Source organism: Ovis canadensis, chromosome 2, assembly GCF_042477335.2.
Source record: "Ovis canadensis isolate MfBH-ARS-UI-01 breed Bighorn chromosome 2, ARS-UI_OviCan_v2, whole genome shotgun sequence".
In the NCBI taxonomy this organism is placed as follows: domain Eukaryota; kingdom Metazoa; phylum Chordata; class Mammalia; order Artiodactyla; family Bovidae; genus Ovis; species Ovis canadensis.
In genome coordinates, this window is record NC_091246.1 from 162,812,747 (window position 1) to 162,838,607 (window position 25,861).

General features: G+C 37.4%; 1 protein-coding gene across 2 annotated transcripts in view; it reads left to right on the top strand.

Moving 5' to 3' along the window:
* The window catches only part of STAM2 (signal transducing adaptor molecule 2), a 51,371-nt gene that overhangs the window by 17,405 nt on the left and 8,105 nt on the right, over positions 1 to 25,861 (top strand). Inside the window, exons 2-11 of one of the 2 annotated variants that reach the window (XM_069577525.1) lie at positions 4,049 to 4,133; positions 5,170 to 5,245; positions 5,358 to 5,456; positions 6,353 to 6,499; positions 8,507 to 8,576; positions 9,173 to 9,359; positions 17,954 to 18,048; positions 20,062 to 20,144; positions 20,279 to 20,366; positions 22,149 to 22,203. In XM_069577525.1, coding sequence (XP_069433626.1) covers positions 4,049 to 4,133; positions 5,170 to 5,245; positions 5,358 to 5,456; positions 6,353 to 6,499; positions 8,507 to 8,576; positions 9,173 to 9,359; positions 17,954 to 18,048; positions 20,062 to 20,144; positions 20,279 to 20,366; positions 22,149 to 22,203 — 985 coding nt within the window. The remainder of the gene's footprint in view (positions 1 to 4,048; positions 4,134 to 5,169; positions 5,246 to 5,357; positions 5,457 to 6,352; positions 6,500 to 8,506; positions 8,577 to 9,172; positions 9,360 to 17,953; positions 18,049 to 20,061; positions 20,145 to 20,278; positions 20,367 to 22,148; positions 22,204 to 25,861) is intronic. The other variant, XM_069577526.1, reaches the window with a different exon arrangement.

The window sequence follows — 25,861 nt, forward strand, 5'->3', positions numbered from 1 at the left end:
GCGTTAATGCCATGACACATCTGCAGAAACTTCTGTGCAGTCAGTTCTGACCTCTTTTAACTATTTTGTTATTTGTTCTATGTGGGATATCAGTAGGAGTGATTCCAGTAAGTGTAATAAAGAAGAGAGGCTGAGTACTTGATGGATTTAAAATTACGGTTCACTGATGATTTCTTGCTAGCTTATGTAGGCACTTTGTGGCCACACTGTATATACTGGTGCATCATGCAGCGATTAAAAATGTTGTTGGTGGTGGGTTGTTCAGTTGCCAAGTTGCATCTGACTCTTTGTGACCCCCTGGACTGCAGCACATCAAGCTTCTCTGTCCGTCACCATCGCCTGGAGTTTGCCCAGATTCATGTCCTTTGACTCGGTGACGCCATCCAACCATCTCATCCTCTGTCACCCTCTTCTCCTGCCTTCAATCTTTCCCAGCATCGGGGTCTTTTCAGATGAGTTGGCTCTTCACATCTGGTGGCCAGAGTGTTGGAGTTTCAGCATCAGTCCTTCCAATGAATATTCAGGGTTGATTTCCTTTAGGATGACTGGTTTGATCTCCTTGCAGTCCAAGGGACTCTCAAGAGTCTTTTCCAGCTCTACAGTTCAGAAAGCATCAATTCTTCAGTGCTCAACTTTCTTTATGGTCCACCTCTCACATCCATACATGACTATTGGGAAGACCATAGCCTTTACTATACAGTACAGACATGTATTGGAGAAGGCAATGGCACCCCACTCCAGTACTCTTGCCTAGAAAATCCCATGGATGGAGGATCCTGGTAGGCTGCAGTCCATGGGGTTGCAAAGAGTCGGACACAACTGAGTGACTTCATTTTCACTTTTCACTTTCATGATTGGAGAAGGAAATGGCAAGCCACTCCAGTATTCTTGCCTGAAGAATCCCAGGGACGGGGGAGCCTGGCGGGCTGCCGTCTGTGGGGTCGCACAGAGTCAGACACAACTGAAGCGACTTAGCAGCAGCAGATAGACATGTATTTATGAACATGAGATGATTATGTTAAGTGGAAAGGCACCTTAGGAAGTAATATATTTAGGATGATCACATTGTTGAAAAGTACCTTTTCTCTACCTCTGAGGTCTCCTTTCTGAGCAAGGAGTTCTGTTGGTGTCACCCAAGTCTGCCCCCACTTCGTTATTGACTCCATCCCTGTTATAATGACTTGAGTGGTGCGTGCTGAGTCACTTCAGTCATGCGACCCTATAGATTATAGCTTATCAGACTCCTCTGTCCATGGGATTCTCCAGGCAAGGATACTGGAGTGGGTTGCCATATCCTCCTCAGATCTTCCTGACCTAGGGATCAAACCCACATCTCTTAGGTCTCCAGTATAATGACTTATCTAATTGTGAATTTGAGAGTAACTGCTGAAACTCCAGTACTTTGGCCACCTCATGCGAAGAGTTGACTCATTGGAAAAGACTTTGATGCTGCGAGGGATTGGGGGCAGGAGGAGAAGGGGACGACAGAGGATGAGATGGCTGGATGGCATCACTGACTTGATGGACGTGAATCTGAGTGAACTCCGGGAGGTGGTGATGGACAGGGAGGCCTGGCGTGCTGCAGTTAATGGGGTCGCAAGGAATTGGATGCGACTGAGCGACTGAACTGAACTGAACTGACCCTCCTAGTGCCCGTTGTCAACGTAAGAGCTATCGCGTCTTTTTATAGCCATGAATTGATTTCTTCTTGGAATAATTGTGCAGGGGCTCAACCCTGCAGGGAGAGGTCCATCTCTGGGGCTCACTGCTAGCAAGCCCATTTGTCCAGCACACCTAAAGCTTCTATTAGGAATGACAGTGATACTTTATTTTTTGTTTTGTTTCTTGTTCATAACTTTGGCAGGGAACTGGTTAAGTTTTGGGGTGCTCTCTTTTATTTAGTTTTATACATATTTTTTCCCCGTATACGTTTTAGAAAAAGGTCTGGGTAAATATGCATCATACTTTTCCAAGAGGTTCGTAGAACTAGGAGATTTTTCCCCTTTTTTTTTTCCCTGTCTGTACTTTTGAATTAACTGGGATTATTAGATATGTTGAGAAATAGTTAAACATTTTCAACCTCTGAAAAATACAGCCTGGTCTGACTTTCCCTGTGAAAGAACTAGTTATCTTTCTACCAGGGAAGAAGCTAGACTTGAGTGATAAGTTTCTACCTGCAGAGCTTGGTGCTTAAGTCTAGAACTTATGATAGGCAAAAATATATTACTAAAATGTCTGACTTAACATTTCACGGTCAGAATAATTGCCTTTTACCCTTAAATTTACAAGTTTTCAGTTTTTTGTATCCCTTAACTACTCTTGTGGATATAGATGAATTTACCTCTTTTGTCTTTTAACCTTCCTACTACCTTTGTCAGTAGTTAATCTACTATCTTCACTGTACATTTGCCTTTGCCAGTGAGATTTTTCATTTCAAAATGTTTGTATTTCTAGTTTTGATGTTTGCTGCATAAATGCTTTAACATTTCTCGTAAAGACAGTTTCAGTTCAGTTCAGTTCAGTCACTCACTCAGTCCTGTCCGACTCTTTGTGATCCCGTGGACTGCAGCACGCCAGGCCTCCCTATCCATCACCAACTCCCAGAGTCTGCCCAAACCCATGTCCATCGAGTCGGTGATGCCGTCCAACCATCTCATCCTCTGTTGTCCCCTTCTTCGCCTGCCTTCAATCTTTCCCAGCATCAGGGTCTTTTTAAATGAGTCAGCTCTTTGAATCAGGTGGCCAAAGTATTGGAGTTTCAGATTCAACATCAGTCCCTCCAGTGAACACCCAGGACTGATCTCCTTTAGAATGGACTGGTTGGATCTCCTTGCAGTCCAAGGGACTCTCAAGAATCTTCTCCAACACCACAGTTCAAAAGCATTAATTCTTCTGCGCTCAGCTTTCTTTACAGTCCAACTCTCACATCCATACATGGCTACTGAAAAACCGTAGCCTTGACTAGATGGACCTTTGTTGGCAAAGTAATATCTCTGCTTTTTAGTAGGTTGGCCTTAACTTTCCTTCCAAGGAGCAAGCATCTTTTAATTTCATGGCTGCAGTCACCATCTGCAGTGATTTTGGAGCCCCCCAAAATAAAGTCTGACACTGTTTCCACTGTTTCCCCATCTATTTCCCATGAAGTGATGGGACCGAACACCATGATCTTAGTTTTCTGAATGTTGAGCTTTAAGCCAACTTTTTCACTCTATTCTTTCACTTTCATTAAGGGCCTCTTTAGTTCTTCTTTGCTTTCTGCCATGAGGGTGATGTCATCTGCATATCTGAAGTTATTGATATTTCTCCCAGCAATCTTGATTCCAGCTTGTGCTTCATCCAGTCCATCGTTTCTCACGATGTACTCTGCATAGAAGTTAAATAAGCAGGGTGACAATATATAGCCTTGATGTACTCCTTTTCCTGTTTGGAACCAGTCTTTTCTTCCTTGTCCAGTTCTAACTGTTGCTTCCTGACCTGTATACAGATTTCTCAAGAGGCAGGTCAGGTGGTTTGGTATTCCCATCTCTCTCAGAATTTTCCACAGTTGCTTGTGATCCACACAAAGGCTTTGGCAGAGTCAATAAAGCAGAAATAGATGTTTTTCTGGTACTGTCTTGCTTTTTCAATGATCCAGCACATGTTGGCAATTTGATCTCTGGTTCCTCTGCCTTTTCTAAAACCAGCTTGAACATCTGGAAGTTCACGGTTCACGTATTAATGATGCTAAACTCTTTTAGCTTTTGCTTGTTTATGAAACTCTGTCTCCTTCAAATCTGAGTAATATCTTTGCTGGGTAGAGTGTTTGTTTTTGTTTTTTTTCAGGTGGGTTGTAGTATTCTTGTTTGTAGGTTTTTCTCCTTTTCATCACTTTGAAAATATTATGCCATATTCTTCTGGTCTGCAGAGTTTCTGCCAAAATATCAGCTAATGGTCTTATAGGAGTTTCCTTGTGTGTAACTGGTTTCTTTTCTCATGATACTTTTACGTCTTTCCTGGATTTATTATTATGTAAGACATCCTGATTCTTTTGTATGTTTATCTCTTATAGAAAAGGCTACAAATGAGTACAATACTACAGAAGATTGGAGTCTTATTATGGACATATGTGACAAAGTTGGAAGCACTCCTAATGGGTAAGATGGCCAGTCATGCCCAGTGAATGTCTAGGAGCTTAATAATCTCTCTCTCTTTTCCTGATATAATTCTGGAAGGAAACAGGATTTTTGCTATTTCCTTTTGGGAGTAAAAGTAAAGACATGCTACTGGCTGAATTTCTGTGGTTAATCTTATTCTGAAAGAACCATAACTGAAAACTTGAAATATTAAAATGTATAATTAAAGCCTTGATACAGGGAATTCCCTAGTGGTCCAGTGCTTAGGACACTGTTCTTTCACTGCTGGGGGTCCAGGTCCAATCCCTGGTTGGGGAACTAAGATCCCAGAAGCCTCAAGGTACAGCTCAAAAAAAAAAAAAAATATATATATATATATAATGCCTTGATTTAATAGGGACAGATGTTAACAATGAATAGACTTAATTATTTAGGGTGTTCCCCTGTGACTTAGACATGTTATTAATGAGGTAGATAAATATAACAATATATAATATATTCAAAAGATCTTTCAGTAATGAATAGATAAATGCAATAAATCATGATGAAAAAGTGAATATAATAGTGCTTTGAGGATGGAATGGGGACATTAAACTGATTATACATTAGAGGTTTAGAAGACTGATGAAAGCATTTGTTTTAATGTTACAGCTTTCTGAAGTTTATTCATGCATGGTTATACTTAAATCATTTGAGATTATGTATCTTGCTAGTTTTTTTCCCCACAAGATAAGAATTTGCTGTCTGAAAGCTGTCAGTCTTAAATGTAAAGATAATTTTTATGATATTGTTCTCTTGTGTTGACTGACCTTTTTGATTTTTGGTTTTTGGGATACACAGCCTTTGCAACAAGCATTTTTTTCCCCTCTACAAGTCTATGAGCAAAAGGTGTAAGATCATTTGATAGATTTATTCCTTTAATGAAGTAAAGTTTGCAGGTGTACATATAAGGTATTGTGTGACCAAATAGCTTTTAAAGTTACTTGATCATAGAATACCTTATGTATTTACTGCTTGAATTGAAATTCTGAATACCTAACTTTCTTCATTTTTTTAGAGCAAAAGACTGCCTAAAAGCCATAATGAAAAGGGTAAATCATAAAGTTCCTCATGTTGCTCTGCAGGCATTAACTGTAAGTGAAAGTCATGTTATTATTTGGCCCAAATTTTAAATGTGTTTGTTTCAGTAAGTTAAGTAAGATTACATCTCAACATTTGTATATTGATTTTTATTTTAATTAATAGCTTCTTGGGGCTTGTGTGGCAAACTGTGGAAAGATATTTCATTTAGAAGTTTGTTCCCGTGATTTTGCAACAGAAGTACGTGCTGTGATAAAAAATAAGGTAAATTTTAAAAAGGAAAGAAATTGGAGTCATTAAAAAATATATATGCTGTGTTATTTTAGCTGTGTTATAGCATTAGTAGAGTTGTAAGTGAAATCATTTTAGATAAACTTGAAACAAAACAAACTTTCTGTTCTAAAATTTGTTGTTTGCATTTGTAGCCCCAAAAACTGTTTTCCTCCCTAAAGCATATATATAAGTGATAACGCTGATCTTTATTGAGGGTTAGCAGCCACTGCTTTAAGCATTTTATGTATGCTGTCTTGTTTAATGCTCTTAACAACTCCTAGAAGGTAGATTTCCAGGTCATTCCTATTTTATAGATGGAGAAACTGAGACTTAAGAGTAACTTGTCTAAGATTATGCAGCTAATAAGTGGCATAGCTGAAGTTCAGATGTAAGTGTCTGTGATACCAGCATCCAAACTAACCATCATTCTGTCCTGATTCCCAGTAGAGATGGTGAGCAAAGGAGGCCTTTATTTTAGAACAAGGTGGAGAGGGTCTTTGTGATGGGGTTGTTATTGATTTATTTGTAATAGAAACTCTGGTATACTGTGTTCATACTGTTAGTGACAAAAATCTCAGAGTTTTACTTTAGTTGATATAAAAAGTTTAACCTGATATTGAGAATATTAGGAAAACATGAAATAATCTCTGAATATGACAGATTCATTATCATTGTGTAAGATATAAACATTAATGTTCAAAACGGGTAATTTTCCAAGAGACAAGTATATATTAAAGTAGGTATTTATCGAGTGCTCATCTAAACTAAGGTTTGCTGGACTCTTGTGGATATTCATAAAACTAGAGAATTTTGGTGGTAATTCTCTTTGTTAAATAATTCAAGTGCTTATTTTAACCATTTTTTTTCCTTTGCCTTTTCATTAAAAGGCTCATCCTAAAGTATGTGAAAAACTGAAATCTTTAATGGTAGAATGGTCAGAAGAATTTCAGAAGGACCCTCAGTTTAGTCTGATATCTGCAACTATTAAATCTATGAAAGAAGAAGGAGTTACTTTTCCTCCATTAGGTTCTCAGGTAAGAGATTCATTCAGATTCATGGATGACCCTATACTATAGTATTTTGAAGGTATATACCTTATTTCAAAGCTGGCAAGGTCTATCTTAGTCATTACTCACCTCCACTCTACATGAGTTTGTCTAGAGCAGTGCCTGTAATTGTTGAGTGAATTCTACACATGAGAACTTTGAGAAGTGAGTCATCCATAAATAATCTGTTTAATGCGACTCTGAATCTAGAGTCATGCAAAAGGCATAGATGTGTGAGAGAGCCCTTATGTTCAAGGTATTTATAGTCAATTGAAAGGGTAGCTTTATATATGTGAAAAATAACTGATTATAAGTGACAAAGATGGATGGGGGGTGCAAAAGTTAGATGCCAGGAAGAAGAGGTAACTGTAGACTGGGATGATGAAGAAGATGAAGAGTAGAATTTTTAGGCTGGAATGCAATTCAGTATGTAAGAGGAGTAGAGAGGTTGTCAAGGGAGGAATGACATGAATCACTTCATGGACTTGAGAAAGCTCGAGGCCTGTCCGTTGAAGAGGGAACATGCCTGAAATGTGCTTTTGTTTATATATAAAATGGTTGGCCTTTTACAGGTTGGCCTGTAAGGCTAGAAGTTTATTTGAGGACACAGGGACAGCTTTTGCAGGACCGGGGTGGAGGCAGGGATAATGATCCCAGAGTCCGTGGTGTATTTTGGTCTGTGGGGAAAAACACTGTATCTTGAGTTCTGCTCTCAGTGTCTCTTGTTTTTTCAGGATATGGGCTAGGGAAAGAAACTAAGAGAACTGTACATTTTTTCAATTTTAGACCATAGACTGAAGACACAAACAGAACCTTTTTAGTTGATCAGATCTGTGGGTTCAAAGTAGAATGTAGTGAGGTGGATGAACTGGAACCTGTTAGAGAGAGTGAAATAAATCAGAAAGAGAAAAACAAGTATCATATATTAGCACATATAAATGCAATCAAGAAAAATGGTACTGATGAACGTATGTGAAGCCAGGAAGAGAGTTGCAAGCATGGAGAATGGACTTGTGGGCACGGTGGGGAAACACAGGGTGGTACAAATTGAGAGAGTAGCATTGACATATATGTACTATCATGTGTAAAATAAGTAGCTGGCAGGAGGCAGCTACCTCCTGTATGTAGCACAGGGAGTCAGCTTCAGTGCTCTGTGATGATGTGGATGGGTGGGATGGGCATGGGGTAGGAGGGAGGCTCAAGGCGGGGGGAATATATGTATACTTATAGCTGATTCACATTGTCATAAACAGCAGAAGCCAACACAGCATTGCAAAGCAGTTACCCTCCAATTAAAAATAAATTTTAAAAATAAAAGTCTTTTAAGTAATACAAAGCCAGCATTTCCTTGCTCTGTCCTTTCTGCAAGTCATTCTCAAAAATCAGTGTTGATCATTCGGAAAAAACTGCTTGATGGTTCAGAAACCTGGACATCTCTGTCTTCCATGCCCTTAAGTTTAAGCATGACCTTCCTTAGTCCTCTGCTATGTCTGAAGAGTCACCGCCATTCAAACACAATGAGTAGTGAAGGGGGTTAGCATGTGTGCCTAGAGCTGCCCCTGTTGTCTGTGTCCCGCCTCTGCTCTTCTTCATTATCCTGACTTCTTGCTACTTCTCCTGTAGCCCCGCACCTCTAGCAGCGTATCATCGCTCACTGAATTAGAGACTTTGGACCACCGAGATCAGGAAGTGCAGTCAGGAAAGATGTATATTTAAGTACTTTTCTTCATGCCAGATTCTGTGTCAGATACTAAGATTCATGCAAACTGTAAGCCAGTTCATGTCTTTTGTGATATTTTTCATATTTTCTTGAAAATTCTGATGTTCTGTTTTAGTATTTGAAACAACTACTTAAAATTATCATAAAGACCTTCACTTTTAAGTGAAACTCATTAGTTACATTAGTTGTTTTTTTAAATTAGCATGTGTGAGTAATTATAGAGCTTGTGTTTTCTTTGAAAAGGTAGTTGTGTTCATTTTACTTATACATTACAGACTGTCTCAGCTGCTGCCAAGAACGGTACGTCATCGAACAAAAACAAAGAAGATGAAGATATAGCTAAAGGTAAAGGATCAAGCACATGTCGTTTAGTATTGCTGATCTTTGCAGAATGATTTATTGAAATAAAAATTAAAACTGAGTTTACTTGTAGTATTTTACCTCAAATCTAAAAATTAGTGGAGTCTGAAAACTTAAGAGAGACAACTGACATAAGGTTAATTGAATTCATAATCTTGTCAGTAATAGTTTTTAGTGTCCTACCTTTGAAGAGATTACATTTCACCTTTTCTTTAATGCCAAAGTTATGAGTCAAGCACAGAAATATGTTCATGACTTGTCCTATATGGAAAGCTACCCATATTATAATGTCACAATCTGTTTGCTGTAAAAATAATAGCTGCTGTATATGACAGACTGTGATATTAAGGAATGAGCAAAAACTTTATATTTTCAAAAATGTCATAGTTGCTGCCCTGTTCCCTTTTGCCCCCCACCCCCACCCTGCAAAAGCTAACTATTTAGTATTTAACTGGACAAATAACATTCACTTGATTTATTCTTATTAAATAGTATATTATGTAATATTTCTTTTTAAACTCTTAAAAAATCAGAGTTAATACTGGCTGTCTTGTTTTTTGCATTTTAATTTTTCAAACTAGCTATTGAATTATCATTGCAAGAGCAGAAGCAGCAGCACACAGAAACAAAATCCTTATATCCATCTGCAGAAATTCAGTCAAATAATAAAGTTGCAAGGAAAGTGAGAGCTTTATATGATTTTGAAGCCGTTGAGGACAATGAACTCACCTTTAAACATGGTGAAATTATTATTGTTTTGGATGACAGGTATGTTTTAAATGTTTCTGGAATATTTTGAAGTTATTCAGTATCATATCCTTAATTTAGAATGCTGAATATTCAGCTTTTGACTTTGGTGTGTTTAAATCATACTAGAACCTTTTCTGCCTTAATTATTTCTTTCTAAGATTAGTTAGACAGGGTAGTTTGAGTTTCTTATTCTTTGGTTAAATTTGGTAACAAAGTGTTCTTTGTATCCTGGGTTAAAAATGTATTGAATAATATTGTTTATTATCACAATTGAGACAGAAATATTCAGTCATCTGAATGTATTTACATTGAGAATTGTATATACCAAAATTACTGGCAAAAAAAAAAAAAGAAGAGATATAGCTGTAATACCTTTGATCAGCTCAGCTAAAAACTACGCTTGGCTCCTCCCCAGTTGTTAATCTGCTACTGCCTCTCCCTCACAATTTCTCTATCACTTAGAGTTGTAATAAAGAATAGATTTGTCTTTATTGAGCCTTATTCTACTTTAGTTTGCTTTTGAAAGAAATTGATGAAATTTAGCAAGAGTGAGACCTAACAACTCATTACTAACAGATTGCAAATGTATTTGGTATCCATTATAAATAACTTAGTAAGGATACATTAGTATATTTTTAAATTGGTAGATACCCAGAATGGTTTTACTGTGCTGCAGTAAATATTTATTGGGCAAATACTATATGAATATGCTGTGTTTATAATAAAGAATGAGGAAACAGTTCTTTTCTTCTTAACCTAGAATAAAGTAAGGGAGTTAAGATTACTTTACAAGTAAATATGTGGTATGGAGATTGTGAATGCCGTAAAAGGTAATGTTGGGGTCCAGAAAAAAGCGGAGTCACACCTGGCACACACCTCTAGGAAAAAAGGTTTATCCACTGGGTTCACTTTGGGTGAACTTTGATCTTACAGACCAGGAAAATAAAGGTCTGTTACACAGTCAAGATAACATTATGTTTACTTAGAAAGTAATCTTTTTTTTTTTTCCTTTAAGAATCTTTTTTGTTTTTCTTTTTTAAATAATCATGTGGAGCAGAGCACATGACCCCTGAAGGAGAATATATAGATGTGAAGGTGAAGGGTTAGTATGGGGTCTGAATGCTGACAGTCTGAAATGTCAGGCTTCTGGGTGTAAAATGTTTATAGAAGAACTGAAGTTTACACTTCTGATACTTTTATACAAGCATAAAATTAAGCACATTTATAAAATAAATAGAAGCAAAACTACAAAATGAGCGTTATTTTTATGTAATGAGAAAATTTTCCAGTGTAAGTTACTGCTCACAAGGTAAATAACAGTACTGATCAGTGGCACAGCTGCTTCCTCATTTTCTTCAGCAAGTCTGTTCTGCTCACTGCTCTGATAACTCAATTTCTTCTGATTGTTTCTTATGTGGTTGTTGTGACTCGTTCATACATACCATATCCCTTGATGTCATTTGATGTTCATGTGGCATTATGTTATCCATACGGTCTGCAGGCTTGCAGTATGTAAAGGGTTACATCATTGTGAAGCCATGTGTCTTTTCGTTGATGTCTAGTTAAAGCACAAATCCATTAAATAACTTAGACTCATACGGAACTATTTTCAGTTAAGGCTTATCCTTGCAAAAGAGAATGTTTTTTTCTGCTGTAAACTACTAAGAGAATTCAACATGGATATGATGGAATATGTAGGTTGATTAAATGTCATTTTGATGTTAGGAGACCCCAATCTTAAAACTGCCATAGATGTGCTCATCAACACACATAAGTTAAATGTTGTCATTCTAGGAGATTGGTTATTACTGGCAAGATTTTAAACACAAACGCACACTTGGGTACTAAAGTTAAATGGCCATCTTGCATTAGAAAAGAGATCATCTGGATGATGCAGAATATGACTATAGCCATCGTTTTTATATTCAGTTGAAATTGAAAGTACAAAATTTAAAACTTCACATATAGAACTTGAAGTCCCTTGAAAATATATCATTCTCTAGACAGGTGCAGATTCCTTATTAACAGAGTATACCAAAAAATGTCACTCTCAGTTCAGTTCAGTTCAGTCGCTCAGTCATGTCCGACTTTGTGACCGCATGATACGCAGCACGCCAGCCCTCCCTGTCCATCACCAACTCCCGGAGTTCACTCAGGCTCACGTCCATCGAGTCCCTGATGCCATCCAGCCATCTCATCCTCTGTCGTCCCCTTCTCCTCCTGCCCCCAATCCCTCCAGCATCAGAGTCTTTTCCAATGAGTCAGCTCTTCACAGGAGGTGGCCAAAGTACTGGAGTTTCAACTATAGCATCATTCCTTCCAAAGAAATCCCAGGGCTGATCTCCTTCAGAATGGACTGGTTGGATCTCCTTGCGGTCCAAGGGACTCTCAAGAGTCTTCTCCAACACCGCAGTTCAAAAGCATCAATTCTTAGGTGCTCAGCCTTCTTCACAGTCCAACACTCACATCCATTCATGACTACTGGAAAAACCATAGCCTTGACTAGATGGACCTTAGTTGGCAAAGTAATGTCTCTGCTTTTGAATATGCTATCTAGGTTGGTCATAACTTTTCTTCCAAGGAGTAAGCGTCTTCTGATTTCATGGCTGCAGTCACCATCTGCAGTGATTTTGGAGCCCCCAAAAATAAAGTCTGACACTGTTTCCGCTGTTTCCCCATCTATTTCCATGAAGTGATGGGACCAGATACCATGATCTTCGTTTTCTGAATGTTGAGCTTTAAGCGAACTTTTTCACTCTCCACTTTCACTTTCATCAAGAGGCTTTTTAGTTCCTCTTCACTTTCTGCCATAAGGGTGTTGTCATCTGCATATCTGAGGTTATTGATATTTCTCCCAGCAATCTTGACTCCAGCTTGTGCTTCATCCAGTCCAGCATTTCTCATGATGTACTCTGCATATAAGTTAAATAAGCAGGGTGACAATATTCAGCCTTGACATACTCCTTTTCCTATTTGGAACCAGTCTGTTGTTCCATGTCCACTTCTAACTGTTGCTTCCTGACCTGCATACATATTTCTCAAGAGGCAGGTCAGGTGGTCTGGTATTCCCATCTCTTTCAGAATTTTCCAGTTTATTGTGATCCACACAGTCCAAGGCTTTGGCATAGTCAATAAAGCAGAAATATATGTTTTTCTGGAATTCTCTTGCTTTTTCCATGATCCAGCAGATGTTGGCAATGTGATCTCTGGTTCCTCTGCCTTTTCTAAAACCAGCTTGAACATCTGGAAGTTCACAGTTCACGTATTGCTGAAGCCTGGCTTGGAGAATTTTGAGCAGTACTTTACTAGCACGTGAGATGAGTGCAATTGTGCAGTAGTTTGAGCATTCTTTGACATTGCCTTTCTTTGAGATTGGGATGAAAACTGACCTTTTCCAGTCCTGTGGCCACTGCTGAGTTTTCCAAATTTGCTGGCATATTGAGTGCAGCACTTTCACAGCATCATTTTTCAGGATTTGAAATAGCTCAACTGGAATTCCATCACCTCCACTAGCTTTGTTCATAGTGATGCTTTCTAAGGCCCACTTGACTTCACCTTCCAGGATGTCTGGCTCTAGATAAGTGATCACACCATTGTGATTATCTGGGTCGTGAAGATCTTTTTTGTATAGTTCTTCTGTGTATTCTTGCCACCTCTTCTTAATATCTTTTGCTTCTGTTAGGTCCATACCACTTCTGTCCTTTATCAAGCCCATCTTTGCAGGAAATGTTCCCTTGGTATCTCCAGTTGTCTTGAAGAGATCTCTAGGCTTTCCCATTCTGTTCTTTTCCTCTATTTCTTTGCATTGATTGCTGAAGAAGGCTTTCTTATCTCTTCTTGCTATTCTTTGGAACTCTGGATTCAGATGCTTATATCTTTCCTTTTCTCCTTTGCTTTTCACCTCTCTTCTTTTCACAGCTATTTGTAAGGCCTCCCCAGACAGCCATTTTGCTTTTTTGCATTACTTTTCCAGGGGGTGGTCTTGATCCCTGTCTCCTGTACAATGTCACGAACCTCATTCCATAGTTCATCAGGCACTCTATCTATCAGATCTAGGCCCTTAAATCTATTTCTCACTTCCACTGTATAATCATAAGGGATTTGATTTAGGTCATACCTGAATGGTCTAGCGGTTTTCCCTACTTTCTTCAATTTGAGTCTGAATTTGGTAATAAGAAGTTCATGATCTGAGCCACAGTCAGCTCCTGGTCTTGTTTTGTTGACTGTATAGAGCTTCTCCCTCTTTGGCTGCAAAGAATAGAATCAATCTGTTTTTTGGTGTTGACCATTTGGTGATGTCCATGTGTAGAGTCTTCTCTTGTGTTGTTGGAAGAGGGTGTTTGCTATGACCAATGCATTTTCTTGGCAAAACTCTATTCGTCTTTGCCCTGCTTCATTTTGCATTTGCCTGTTACTCCAGGTGTTTCTTGACTTCCTGCTTTTGCATTCCAGTCCCCTATAATGAAAAGGACATCTTTTTTGGGTGTTTGTTCTAAAAGGTCTTGTAGGTCTTCATAGAACCGTTCAACTTCAGCTTCTTCAGCGTTACTGGTTGGGGCATAGACTTGGATTACTGTGATATTGAATGGTTTGCCTTGGAAATGAACAGAGATCATTCTGTCGTTTTTGAGATTGCATCCAAGTACTGCTTTCGGACTCTTTTGTTGGCCATGATGACTACTCCATTTCTTCTGAGGGATTCCTGCCCACAGTAGTAGATATAATGGTCGTCTGAGTTAAATTCACCCATTCCAGTCTATTTTAGTTCGCTGATTCCTAGAATGTCGACATTCACTCTTGCCATCTCTTGTTTGACCACTTCCAATTTGCCTTGATTCATGGACCTGACATTCCAGGTTCCTGTGCAATATTGTTCTTTACAGCATCGGACCTTGCTTCTATCACCAGTCACATCCACAGCTGGGTATTGTTTTTGCTTTGGCTCCATCCCTTCATTCTTTCTGGAGTTATTTCTCCACTGATCTCCAGTAGCGTGTTGGGCACCTACTGACCTGGGGAGTTCCGTCTTTCAGTATCCTATCATTTTGCCTTTTCATACTGTTCATGGGGTTCACAAGGCAAGAATACTGAAGTGGAGAAGGGAATGGCAAACCACTTCAGTCATTCTCTGCTCCCAAATATTACAAAGGATCTAGGAAAAAATAAACCTAACAAAGATACTTAAGGACGTCATGGAAAAATTATAAATCCTTTGAAAGATATAAAATAATATATATATTTATATATCAGTAAATATAAATGGAATGAGATGTCATTTATGCTGAAGAAACTTTAATATTGTAAAGATTACTTTTTCTAATATTAATACATAAACAATTCATTTCTAATTAAAAGCTCAATAAGGCTTTTTTCCGGAGAACTTGGAAACATTTTTATTTTGACATTAACATGGAAACATGAAGGTCTACAATAACACAGAGAAGGTACTTTTTCTGTCGCATATCAAGGCATATTAAGAGGTTATAATAAATATAGTCTATTGCGACAGGATGGAATCCAAAAATAAGCTTATGAACAGATAGCAGCTTGCTGTTTGAAAGATAGACTATCATAAATCAGTAGGAAAAATGATGTACTGTTACATAAATTTTGCTGGGATGAATTGACTTTCTATGCAGTATAAATAAAATTTGATTCAGCTTCACACAGTACATAAAATTTCATTCCAAATAAAGACCTAAATGTGGAAGAGCACTATAAAGGAAAATGTGAAACTATTAGGCAAATATAAAGGAGAATAGATTGAGGAGTTCAAGGTATTTGCATAATACAGACAAATGCTCTTCAGATATGTACAGAGCTCCTAAATATTCATGAAAAGAGACACATGACCCAGTGAAAAAAGAAAAGTGGACAGAAGATATGAGCAAGCAGTCTACGGAGGAATTAGTCTGGATGCTCAGAAGTGCGAATGGGCACAGCAGTAAGAGATGATTTCTCCTGTGCAATACCAAGTGTTGCCTGGATAGTTAAGACATGTGAGCAAAAATGACATTCTCACATGCTGCTGAGGGAAAGGAGGTTGGGGAATTGCCACAACCACTTCAGAGAACATTTGACAACATTAGTAAAATGGAAAATGCTTAGGTTCTGTGGCCCAGCAAGCCTGTCTCTGTGAACATGCCTAGAGAATTGTTGCATGTGTGCCCTGAAATCTAGAGTGATTATTACCCCAGCCTTTATAAGGGTGAAAGAAAAGACTGGAAATAACCTAAATGTCTGCCTGCATGGGGATGAGTACATCAAATATGCCATATCTGTGTGATGGATCTTTAAAAGGAATTAGTAAAATCTGAAAGAATTAACCTATAAAATTTTAAAGATATATAATGATTAACATTTATATTAGGTTGGTGCAAATGTAATTGTGGTTTTGGACCATCAATTTTAAATCATTATAACTAAGCTCGAACATATCTTTATTAATCAAAATAGGAACCTTTTCAATCAACACGTTTTTGCCAACGAGTAATAAGTTTACTTATTCCTGTAGTATAAAAATCTGTGCTCCAGATCAATCCTAAAGGGTTCTGCTCTATAGCATTGTGTCTAGGATTATAATACTGTACTGTGCACTTAAAATTTGCTGTGAAGGGGGATCTTTCATTGTGTTATCACCAAAAATTAATAAATAGAGACGGGTGGAGAAAGTTTTAGGAGGTAATGGATATATTTATTGTATAAACTGTGGTGATGATGTTCAGATGCATACTAATTTGTAAGTCCCATCAAGTTGTACAGTAAATAGGTACAGCTGTTTGTATGTTAAAACCTTAAGAAAGTGGTTTCGAAAAATTTAAAAAAAAAATCTGTGCTTCAGGATTTTACTCTTGGAAAGCATTTTCTGCCTCCTGCTGGTTTGTGGAATCATTTTCCCTGCAAAAAGTTGTTGAGATGCTCAAAGAAGTAGTCAGTTGGTGAGAGGTCAGGTGAATATGGCGGATGAGGCAAAACCTTGTAGCCTAATTTGTTCAACTTTTGAAGCATTGATTGTGCAACATGTGGTCAGGCGTTGTCGTGGAGAAGATTTGGGCCCTTTCTGTTGACCAAGGATGGCTGCAAGCATTGCAGTTTTCGGTGCATCTCATCAATTTGCTTAGCATACTTCTCAGATCAGTGGTTTCACCAGGATTCAGAAAGCTGTAGTGGATCACAGTGGCAGCAGACTACCAAACAGTGACTGTGACCTTTCTTGGTGCAAGTTTGGCTTTGGGAAGTGCTTTGGACCTTCTTACCAGTCCAACCACTGAGCTAGTCATCACCAGTTGTCTTATAAAATCTACTTTTCTTTGCATGTCACAGTCTGATCAAGAAATGGTTTGTTGTGGCGTAGAATAAGAGAAGATGATACTTCAAAATGATTTATTTGATTTGTGGTCAGCTCATGAGGCACCCACTTATCGAGGTTTTTCACCTTTCCAGTTGGCTTCAAATGCCAAATGACCATAGCATGGTCAACGTTGAGTTCTTTGGCAACTTCTCATATAGGTGTAAGAGGATCAGCTTTGATGGTGGTGTTACCTTCCGATGGCTGGCCACTATGCTCCTCATCTTCAAAGCTCTTGTCTCCTTTGCAGAACTTCTTGAACCACTTGAACCACTGTACTCTCCTTTCATTAGCAGTTCCTGGGCCAAATGTGTTGTTGATGTCGTGAGTTGTCCCTGCTGCTTTACGACCCGTTTTGAACTCAAATAAGAAAACCACTCCAATTTGCTTTTTGTCTAACATCATTTCCCTAGTTTAAAATAAATACAAACAACAAGTAATAAGTCATTAGCAAAAAATATAAAGCAAGAAATGTGCATTAAAATGGTGTATAACATAACCATATTTATTTAAGAATACATCAATGTCAAATGGCAAGGTTCAGCAATGCAAAACTGCAATTACTTTTGTACCAGCTTAATATCTATAGAGTTGGCTATACATATCTCTATATATCTATACCGGTAGAGTAAACTCTATATGTAAACTCTATATGTAAATATAGAGTTTATAGATACAGTAAATGAATAAAAAATACATCTGAAGGAAGGTGACATAACTTGGTGGTGGTATGAAGGATGGATGTGAGTTTGGGATTTGGAAGTGTTGATAAAGGAAACTTCAGTGTTATCTGTAATGTTTTGGTATTTTTTTAAAGTGCAGAATCAAATATGACCAGTTGTTGATAGGTTCTGAATTTAAGTATGAGAATATAGATGTTTATTTTATTTGTACTTTTTTATATCTCTTATCAAGTTTACTTCCCTGGTGGCTCAGATGGTAAAGAATTTGCCTGTAATGCGGGAGACCCAGGTTTGATCCCTGGGTTGGGAAAATCCTCTGGAGAAGTCATGGCTACCCACTCCAGTACTCTTGCCTGGAGAATTCCATGGACAGAGCAGCCTGAAGGGCTATAGTCCATGGAGTCACAAAGAGTAGGACACGACTGAGCAACTAACACAAAAATTTAAGAAGAACTACTTTTAACTATAGTAGAATTTGAGCTAGTATTTTCAAAATAGACTAAATTTAATTTTTATCTTAATTACTCTTGACACTAATGAAATATAGAGTAACAAATGGCATTTTTGTACTGTATTTTCAGTGATGCTAATTGGTGGAAAGGGGAAAATCACAGAGGAATAGGACTCTTCCCATCTAATTTTGTAACATGTAATTTAAACATAGAATCGGAGGCAGGTAAGTTAAATCTGTGGAAAGGTTAAATCTATTGAAGTTTTTTGTTTGAATTTTATGATTTGGTTTGAAATATAAAGTAGATTGGCATTTAATTCTTGTTTTGAATAATTTATTTATAGATAATACAGTTTAACCTACTTCTTCCCAAATTAAGGGGTTAGCTTATCCCAGGTCAATTCCAAATTACAGTTATTTCCTTATCGTTATATTTTAAATCCTTTGAGAGTTAATGTGCATGGGTACATATAAGGCATAAAGTAAGCTGTGCTTGACCATGTAAATATTTAAATCAGTGTAATTATGGTTTAAGAGGCCATTTGCATTTGTCTAGTACAAAAAATGTTTTATTCATCATTGAAGCGCAGTATCAAAGCAGGCAGGTTGGGGGATCCATTGACAAATGCTGAGTGTGATTACAGGGGTTAGGAGTACTCCTAAATTTTAGATTTTTCCTTACATTGATTTGGTCCCAGGGAACTCAGAACAATAACAAAGTAATGTAATCAAGACAGTAGGTTCCTAGTTCACATCTTCTGAACTTCCCTCAGTTTTGCAGCCACAGACAGTTCCACACAGCTGCTGCCAACCATGCCAAGAAAGCATCCATTTGTTAGGCAAGCAGGGAGTTGGGGGGCAGGGTGGTGGTGCTGAATGTGCAGAACAACTGGTAATAATACTAATGATGGTGAGGGTCAAAAATAAAATTGCTCAGTGGTGTTTAAGCACTCGCTTATCAGGTGTTGTGCAAAGTCCTTTGCTTGCACTATTCATTTAATCTTCTTAAGTCTGTGAGGATAGGTACTTTTGATATCCCATTTTATAGATAAGAAAAGTGAGGTAGGTTATTTGGCTAGTAGGTGGTAGAGCCAGGATTCTAAAGTTGGCTACTCTGCCATTAGAATGTACTTGTACTGACACAGCTGCTGAACATACTGCTTTACTGCTTCTAATCTTTATAGTTCTAGGGAACTTAAATTGAAAGCTCTGTAGCATGTGTAACATCATCTTTGTATAGATTGAGTGATGCATTCAATTAAAATTCAGAGAGATGAATACTGAGTACTCTGCCACTCAATACTTCTTTTGCCTCCATTCTGACTCTTAAGTTGATCTGAACATTGGAGACACTAGGTTTAATAGCTTGATAGACCATGCTCAAGGAATGCCGTAGAATTCACTATAGGCTGGAGAAATTGAGCTTCTATTTTTAAAAGTAAAAAATACCCTGGATTTTCAGTAAATCCTTGTGTTATGCTGAGCTCTGCTTCTTAGGGCATACGTGAAAGTTAACTAAATATTTGAAATAACTGTTGGGACTTAAAACTTCTTTGGTTATATAGTTTTTGATTATAATTTTAAATTCAAATTTACTTTATTAAAATATAGTACATTGTGGCAGTTCTCCAGTGAGCATTTAAATAATTTTCTATATATATATTTTTAAGTTATTTTTCAACCTTCTCTTTTCTAAGAAAAGTTTTTGTTTTGTGTTGCTCTAACTATTATCAGGTTGAAATCAGGTCTCTTTTTTTATTTTTTACATGTAGAAAATAATTTTATATAGCAGGAAAGAGTGTAGTTCATAGATTTAACTCTGAAATTAGGTAATTAGATAATACTCTACTCTCGTATATATATTTTCACCCTAGCAATAACACCCAGTTTTAGGAAGGTGCCTGTAATGACAGTTCCCGTTAATATTGCTTACTTGTTCCACTAGAATGTAAGTTATATCAGGGTAAGGATTCCTGTTTGTTTTATTCACTAGTGTATTTTCAGTGCCTCAAACAATGCTTATCATATAGTAAGGGCTAAATAGATAGTTGTGGCATGAATCAATGACCATATGTAATAACATATTGATTATGAAATGTTATGATTATATTGATTATGAAATGTTATTATTTAGTTTCCTTTTTTTTTCCTTATGAATAATCACAGGCTATTTATAAATTAATAACTAAACTACCAAAGTGAATACTGAGGAACTTAAAGTTTACTTTGTTTCCATAGCAGCTGTGGACAAATTGAATATAATTGATGATGAGGAGGAGGAAATTAAGAAATCAGAGCCTGAGCCTGTTTATATAGATGAGGTAGAGTCATTCTTTTGTTCAATGGTTAAACTGTCAAGACTTTTAAAATGTGTTATTCTTGAGAATGCTTGAAAATAAATTTTTATAATCGTTGAAATTACAGCTCTTCATAAAGTGTCCTGTTACTTTTTTAGGATAAGATGGATAGAGCCCTGCAGGTCCTGCAGAGTATAGATCCAACAGATTCAAAACCAGATTCCCAAGACCTCCTGGACTTAGAAGGTACTCAGTGAATATTAGGGATTACCTTAATGTCATTTAATGTTTTAGCAATTTATAATGTCTTCAATTTTTTCTGCCTCGGGTTGCTTCCAGAGATTAGAAGTCTTTGGTGGGAAGTAGACTAGTGTAGTAAAATAGTAAACATATGACTTGGAAGATGTTACAACCTGCCTATCCTGTTCATTGGGGAAGTCTTTACTTTTCTGTAAGCCCACTCATGAAATTTGCAGTTCAAAAAAGGACAGAATTAGAAATAGCATCATAAAGTAACTGAGTCAAAATGTTGAAAATTCTTATTCCTCTTCTAATTCTCTTGTATCAGAATTTTAAAGGTCAAAATTATACATGATCTATGTTTACTTTGTAATGTAGGGGTATTTGATACATGCTGATGTGTCTTTTTACTCTCTAAGAAATTTGAAGCAATTAAAATGATGTTTTTGTGCCTTTTTAAAAAATCCATTGGGAGAAAAATCTCTGGTATAAGTGTATCAGTTCAGTTCAGTCGCTCAGTTGTGTCTGATTCTTTGCCACCCCATGAACTGCAGCACGCCAGGCTTCCCTGTCAATCACCAACTCCTGGAGCTTACTCAGACTCATGTCCATCGAGTCAGTGATGCCATCCAACCATCTTATCCTTTGTCGTCCCCTTCTCCCACCTTCAATCTTTCCCAGCATCAGAGTCTTTCAAATGAGTCAGTTCTTTTCATCAGGTGGCCAAAGTATTGGAGTTTCATCTTCAGCATCAATCCTTCCAATGAATATTCAGGACTGATTTCCTTTTGGATGGACTGGTTGGATCTCCTTGCAGTCCAAGGGACTCTCAAGAGTCTTCTCCAACACCACAGTTCAAAAGCATCAGTTCTTCGGTGCTCAGTTTTCTTTATACTCCAACTCTCACATCCATACATGACTACTAGAAAAACCACAGCTTTGACTAGACAGACCTTTGCTGGCAAAGTAATGTTTCTGCTTTTTAATATGCTGTCTAGGTTGGTCATAGCTTTTCTTCCAAGGAGCAACCATCTTTTAATTTCATGGATGCAGTCACCATCTGAAGTGATTTTGGAGCCCCCCAAAATAGTCTTTCACTGTTTCCATTGTTTCACCATCTATTTGCTATGATGTGATTGGACTGGATGCCATGATCTTAGTTTTCTGAATGTTCAGTTTTAAGCCAACTTTTTCACTCTCTTTCATTTTCATCAAGAGGCTTTTTAGTTCTTCTTTGCTTTCTGCCATGAGGGTGGTGTCATCTGCATATCTGAGGTTATTGATATTTCTCCCAGAAGTCTTGTATAAATTTTATTAAATTTTTCATAGAGGAAAATCTGGTTATGAATATAGAATATTGTGCTACTGTATCAATGTTTACATTGGAGATATAAAACTGTTATATTGAAATGGTTTAAATAAATATATATATCTGTATATAATTATTTTATATATTGTGACAAGTTCATTTTATTGTAACTGATAATAGTTTTTTAAGTATTTTTAAGGTTTTTGAGATAACTCCAAATTTCAGTCTATAAAGTAGTACTTTGAAAGAACATGGTGGGATTTCTGTTCTGATTTTTACTTTGCCTTGGTCACATGGTATTAATATTGGTGCTGAATAGTATTACTGTTTGGCCTGTTACAGTCCTTTCTCTAGCATAACTTAATTCTCTTTATATTTTAGATGGTGTTACATATTGGTGCTCTGTTGTTAAAAATTGTTGAAATTGACTTAAACTGGTTTTTTAGTTTCAAGATTTTTAAATATTTTTGTGTTTACAGATATCTGCCAACAGATGGGTCCAATGATAGATGAAAAACTTGAAGAGATTGATAGGTGAGATTCTTCATGCAGGAAATGACAAGTATAGTTTTCTTATGTTGACTTGTTTTGGCAGAACTTTAAGCTAGGAAGTTTTTGTGGAACTGTTCAGTCTCTTGAAATTGTTTCTGTTCCTAAAAACCCTTACAGACTAATAGAATGGTACTTCTGATTTTGATAATAGCTTTTTTCATGGCAATGTCTTATATGTAGAATGATGGACTCCTATTTTCATTTTTGTACTTGGGCTGGAGTTGAGGGATAATGAAGAATAAATTTGAATAGAGCACAAAATGAGAACAGGAATCACAGGCAAGCACTGTTTTATTATATAATGAAAAGTAGTATTTGTAACACTTTCCAGTGAAATTTCTTCTTTTACTCTAAATCCGATTTACACACCTTCTCTTCTCATATTTCTTCCTTGTATTTCTGTATTTCTGTTGTCCTTTTCATTTCACTATCCCATCGAGTCTTGCTCTTCCTTAGAGATAGCAGCACTGAAGGTCAGACTGTCAGGCTTTTGAGCTTTTACCCTAGTTTTGCCCCTTCTCTTATTCCTCAGAGCTTTGTATCTTAAGTTGGAGGGGGCAGCCATGGTGAATGGCAGACAAGGAAGAAGGCTTTAGTGTCCCACCATCATCCCTTTCTAGTATCTGTTTACTGAGCTTGGGTATAAAATAGCATAGGAAGAACAGGAGCTACTTTGCTTCTTATCTGCCTTTACCAGAGAAAAGGTTTCTTCTAGTCACTGAGGATTATAATCTTTGTTCCCTAGGACTTTTTTTTTTTTTTTTTAATAAAGTTGTTGTATTTTCTATAGAAATGAAAAATAAATCCCTGTCTCAGTAAATGAAATTATGGTGACAGTTTCATCATATTTTTGGTCTTATTTTAGAGAAAGCATGGAGTATCTACTGTTAATCTGTTATTTTGGTTTCAGTGCAGGTATGTTAATGGTTAGTAGATAATCAAATGGAAAAGATTAAAAAGAGGGCTTCCCTGGTCACTCAGTGCTAAAGAATCTGCTCGTTAATGCACAAGACACAGTTGGATTCCAGGTCTGGGAAGATCCCATGTGCCACGGCACAGCTGAGCCTGTGCTCTAGAGCCCGGGGACTGCAACTGCTGAGCCCACAAGCTGCAGCTGCTGAAGCCTGAACCCCCTCTAGCCTGTGCTCAGAAACAAGAGAAGCCGCCGTAATGAGAAGCCCGTGCACTGCAGCTAGCCCCCATTCACCACAGCTAGAGAAAAGCCTGCCCACACAGTAGCGAAGAGCCAGTGCAGCCAAAGAAATACATAAATAAAATTATTTCTTAAAAAGATTAAAAAGAAAATGGTATTATCTTAGGTGTGGTTGCTGCTGCTGCTGCTAAGTCACTTCAGTTGTGTCCAACTCTGTGCAATCCCATAGACACAGCCCACCAGGCTCCCCCATCCCTGGGATTCTCCAGGCAAGAACACTGGAGTGGGTTGCCATTTCCTTCTCCAGTGCATGAAAGTGAAAAGTGAAAGGGAAGTCGCTCAGTCGTGTCCGACTCTGAGCAACTGCAGCCTACCAAGCTCCTCTGTCCATGGTATTTTCCAGGCAAGAGTACTGGAGTGGGTTGCCATTGCCTTCTAGGTGTGGTTAGGGCTACAATTATTATAAACCTTTCTAAAGACTAAAAATCTTTTAACTCAGCAATTTCAGGCCCATACTAAATACATAGGGATATATGCAGATTTAGCTCTTTGGGTGTTCTTCACAGTGTTATTAACAAACTTGAAAGTAACTAAAATGTCTTTCAATGTGAGATTGGTTTTTAAAAAAGTATACATCCACACATTCTACAGTAAAAAGCATTATCATTGATAAACATCTATTGATAGGTAGTGAAAAAAGCCAAAGAGATTACAGAATAATTTTTTGTCAATAAAGAATATTTTCAGAGGAAAACAAATAGTCACTTTATTTTTTTAATTATTTTCCTCTGAAGATATTCTTATGATATTACTTTTTTGAGCGAAAGCTCACCTGTTAACCAGTTCTGTCTTTAATTTCAGTCTCTGAATAGGCCAGCTGGCATTTTCTGTTTTATGCCCACTGACTGCAGATGCAGCTCCTGTTTTGGAAAATGCTTGTTATTCTTCAACAAATTTTTATTGACTATTTACCCTTGTTGAGCATTCAGAGATGAATAAAATACTGTTTCTTCCCTTGAATGGATCACCATTAGTTTGTTTTTCCTAAGAAGAAAAATAACTTTACTGTCAGAATATTAAATTTTAGCTTTCATTTCTGTCATTGTACAGAATGAAATTTTGTAGCATTTATCCTACTAGCAAATTATATTGGGTAAACATGTAAATTGACTTCAAAACAAGGTGTAGATAGAGTTATTGAAGAAAGATCCATAGCCTGAGCTTAACTATGTTTCAGGCTGTTCTAACATTCTTTTCTACTGCCTTCCCAAAACCATTTTTTACCACCTCTGTCAAAGTGCCTTTTCTACCACCTTTTCACTCTTCCCTTGTGTACCCTTCTTGTTTCTTTCAATTGCCTTGATTTACACTGTCCCACTGACCTGATTTGGTCTTCCTTTTTTGCTTGACCTTTCCATCCTTCCTGGAATACCAGCTTACGTCCCAGCTTCTCCATAAAGCCTTGACAATCACATTAATCCCCTCCTCTAAACTCTTCGGTCCCCTACCTATTTCACTGAGTTTTGCATTTGGTTATGTGCTATCTTATATCATTTACTATTTTTCAGGCCTTGTCTTCCTAACAGACTGCAGTCTTTCTGAAGGAGAGAAGGATACTTTTGCCTAATTTCTCTATCCCAGGATAGTGTGAGGCACAGTTTAGTAAAAATTTGTTACTGCTTTGGGACTGTGTCTCAACTCCTTGAAGGTGATCTCAAGTGTGCACTCACCCTGCCCTTCAGTGTTCTTCTGGTGTTTCATTAGTGTAATACTGGCTTATATGGACTCTGGTTCTTAGAGCCTACGGTTCTTAGTGACACATCTGTTAGCATGGATGCTCATTTCTGAAACTTTCTGTGCAATTTACAGCCAATATTTCTGAAAGTAGAGTTCAGCCTTCTTGATACAGTCATACATGCAAGAGAGCAAACACCACTTTTTGTTTCAGACATAACAGTCTCTGATAGAGGAAAGGTGACAAGTCCTGGTAGGATTCAGTCCAGGTCATGTATTGGGTAGCCCTGTGTCTGGCTGCTTGCTTTGCTTCTTGTCTCTTGAGTCTCTCTGTATTTTAAAAGCTACATTAATAAACAGATTTGTGGGTGCTTTAGGCCAGATTGTGGCCATTTAACTTTTATGAACTTGTCAGTTATAAAGGGAGTTCTTTATTACCCCAGAATGAAAGCAAAACTGTACCAAGTTGAAAGGACTGGCTTTGGAATTCCCTGGGCAAATTTGAAGATGCAAACTTGAAAATATTCTTATTTGGACCTATATTCACTCACTTTCAAAAGAAACCAATGAACAAGCTGCAAAGACTAGTTTATGTATACATTTTCTTATTTGCATTTTCAAGGATAATTATTAATTTTTTTTAGTTGAGCCTTTCATGAGTGTAAACAAATAAAAATGTGTCATTTTGTTTGTGAATGCGCTTATATCTCAGTCATATTGTATCTCACACCTGGCTCTGGGCCTTGCCTGAGT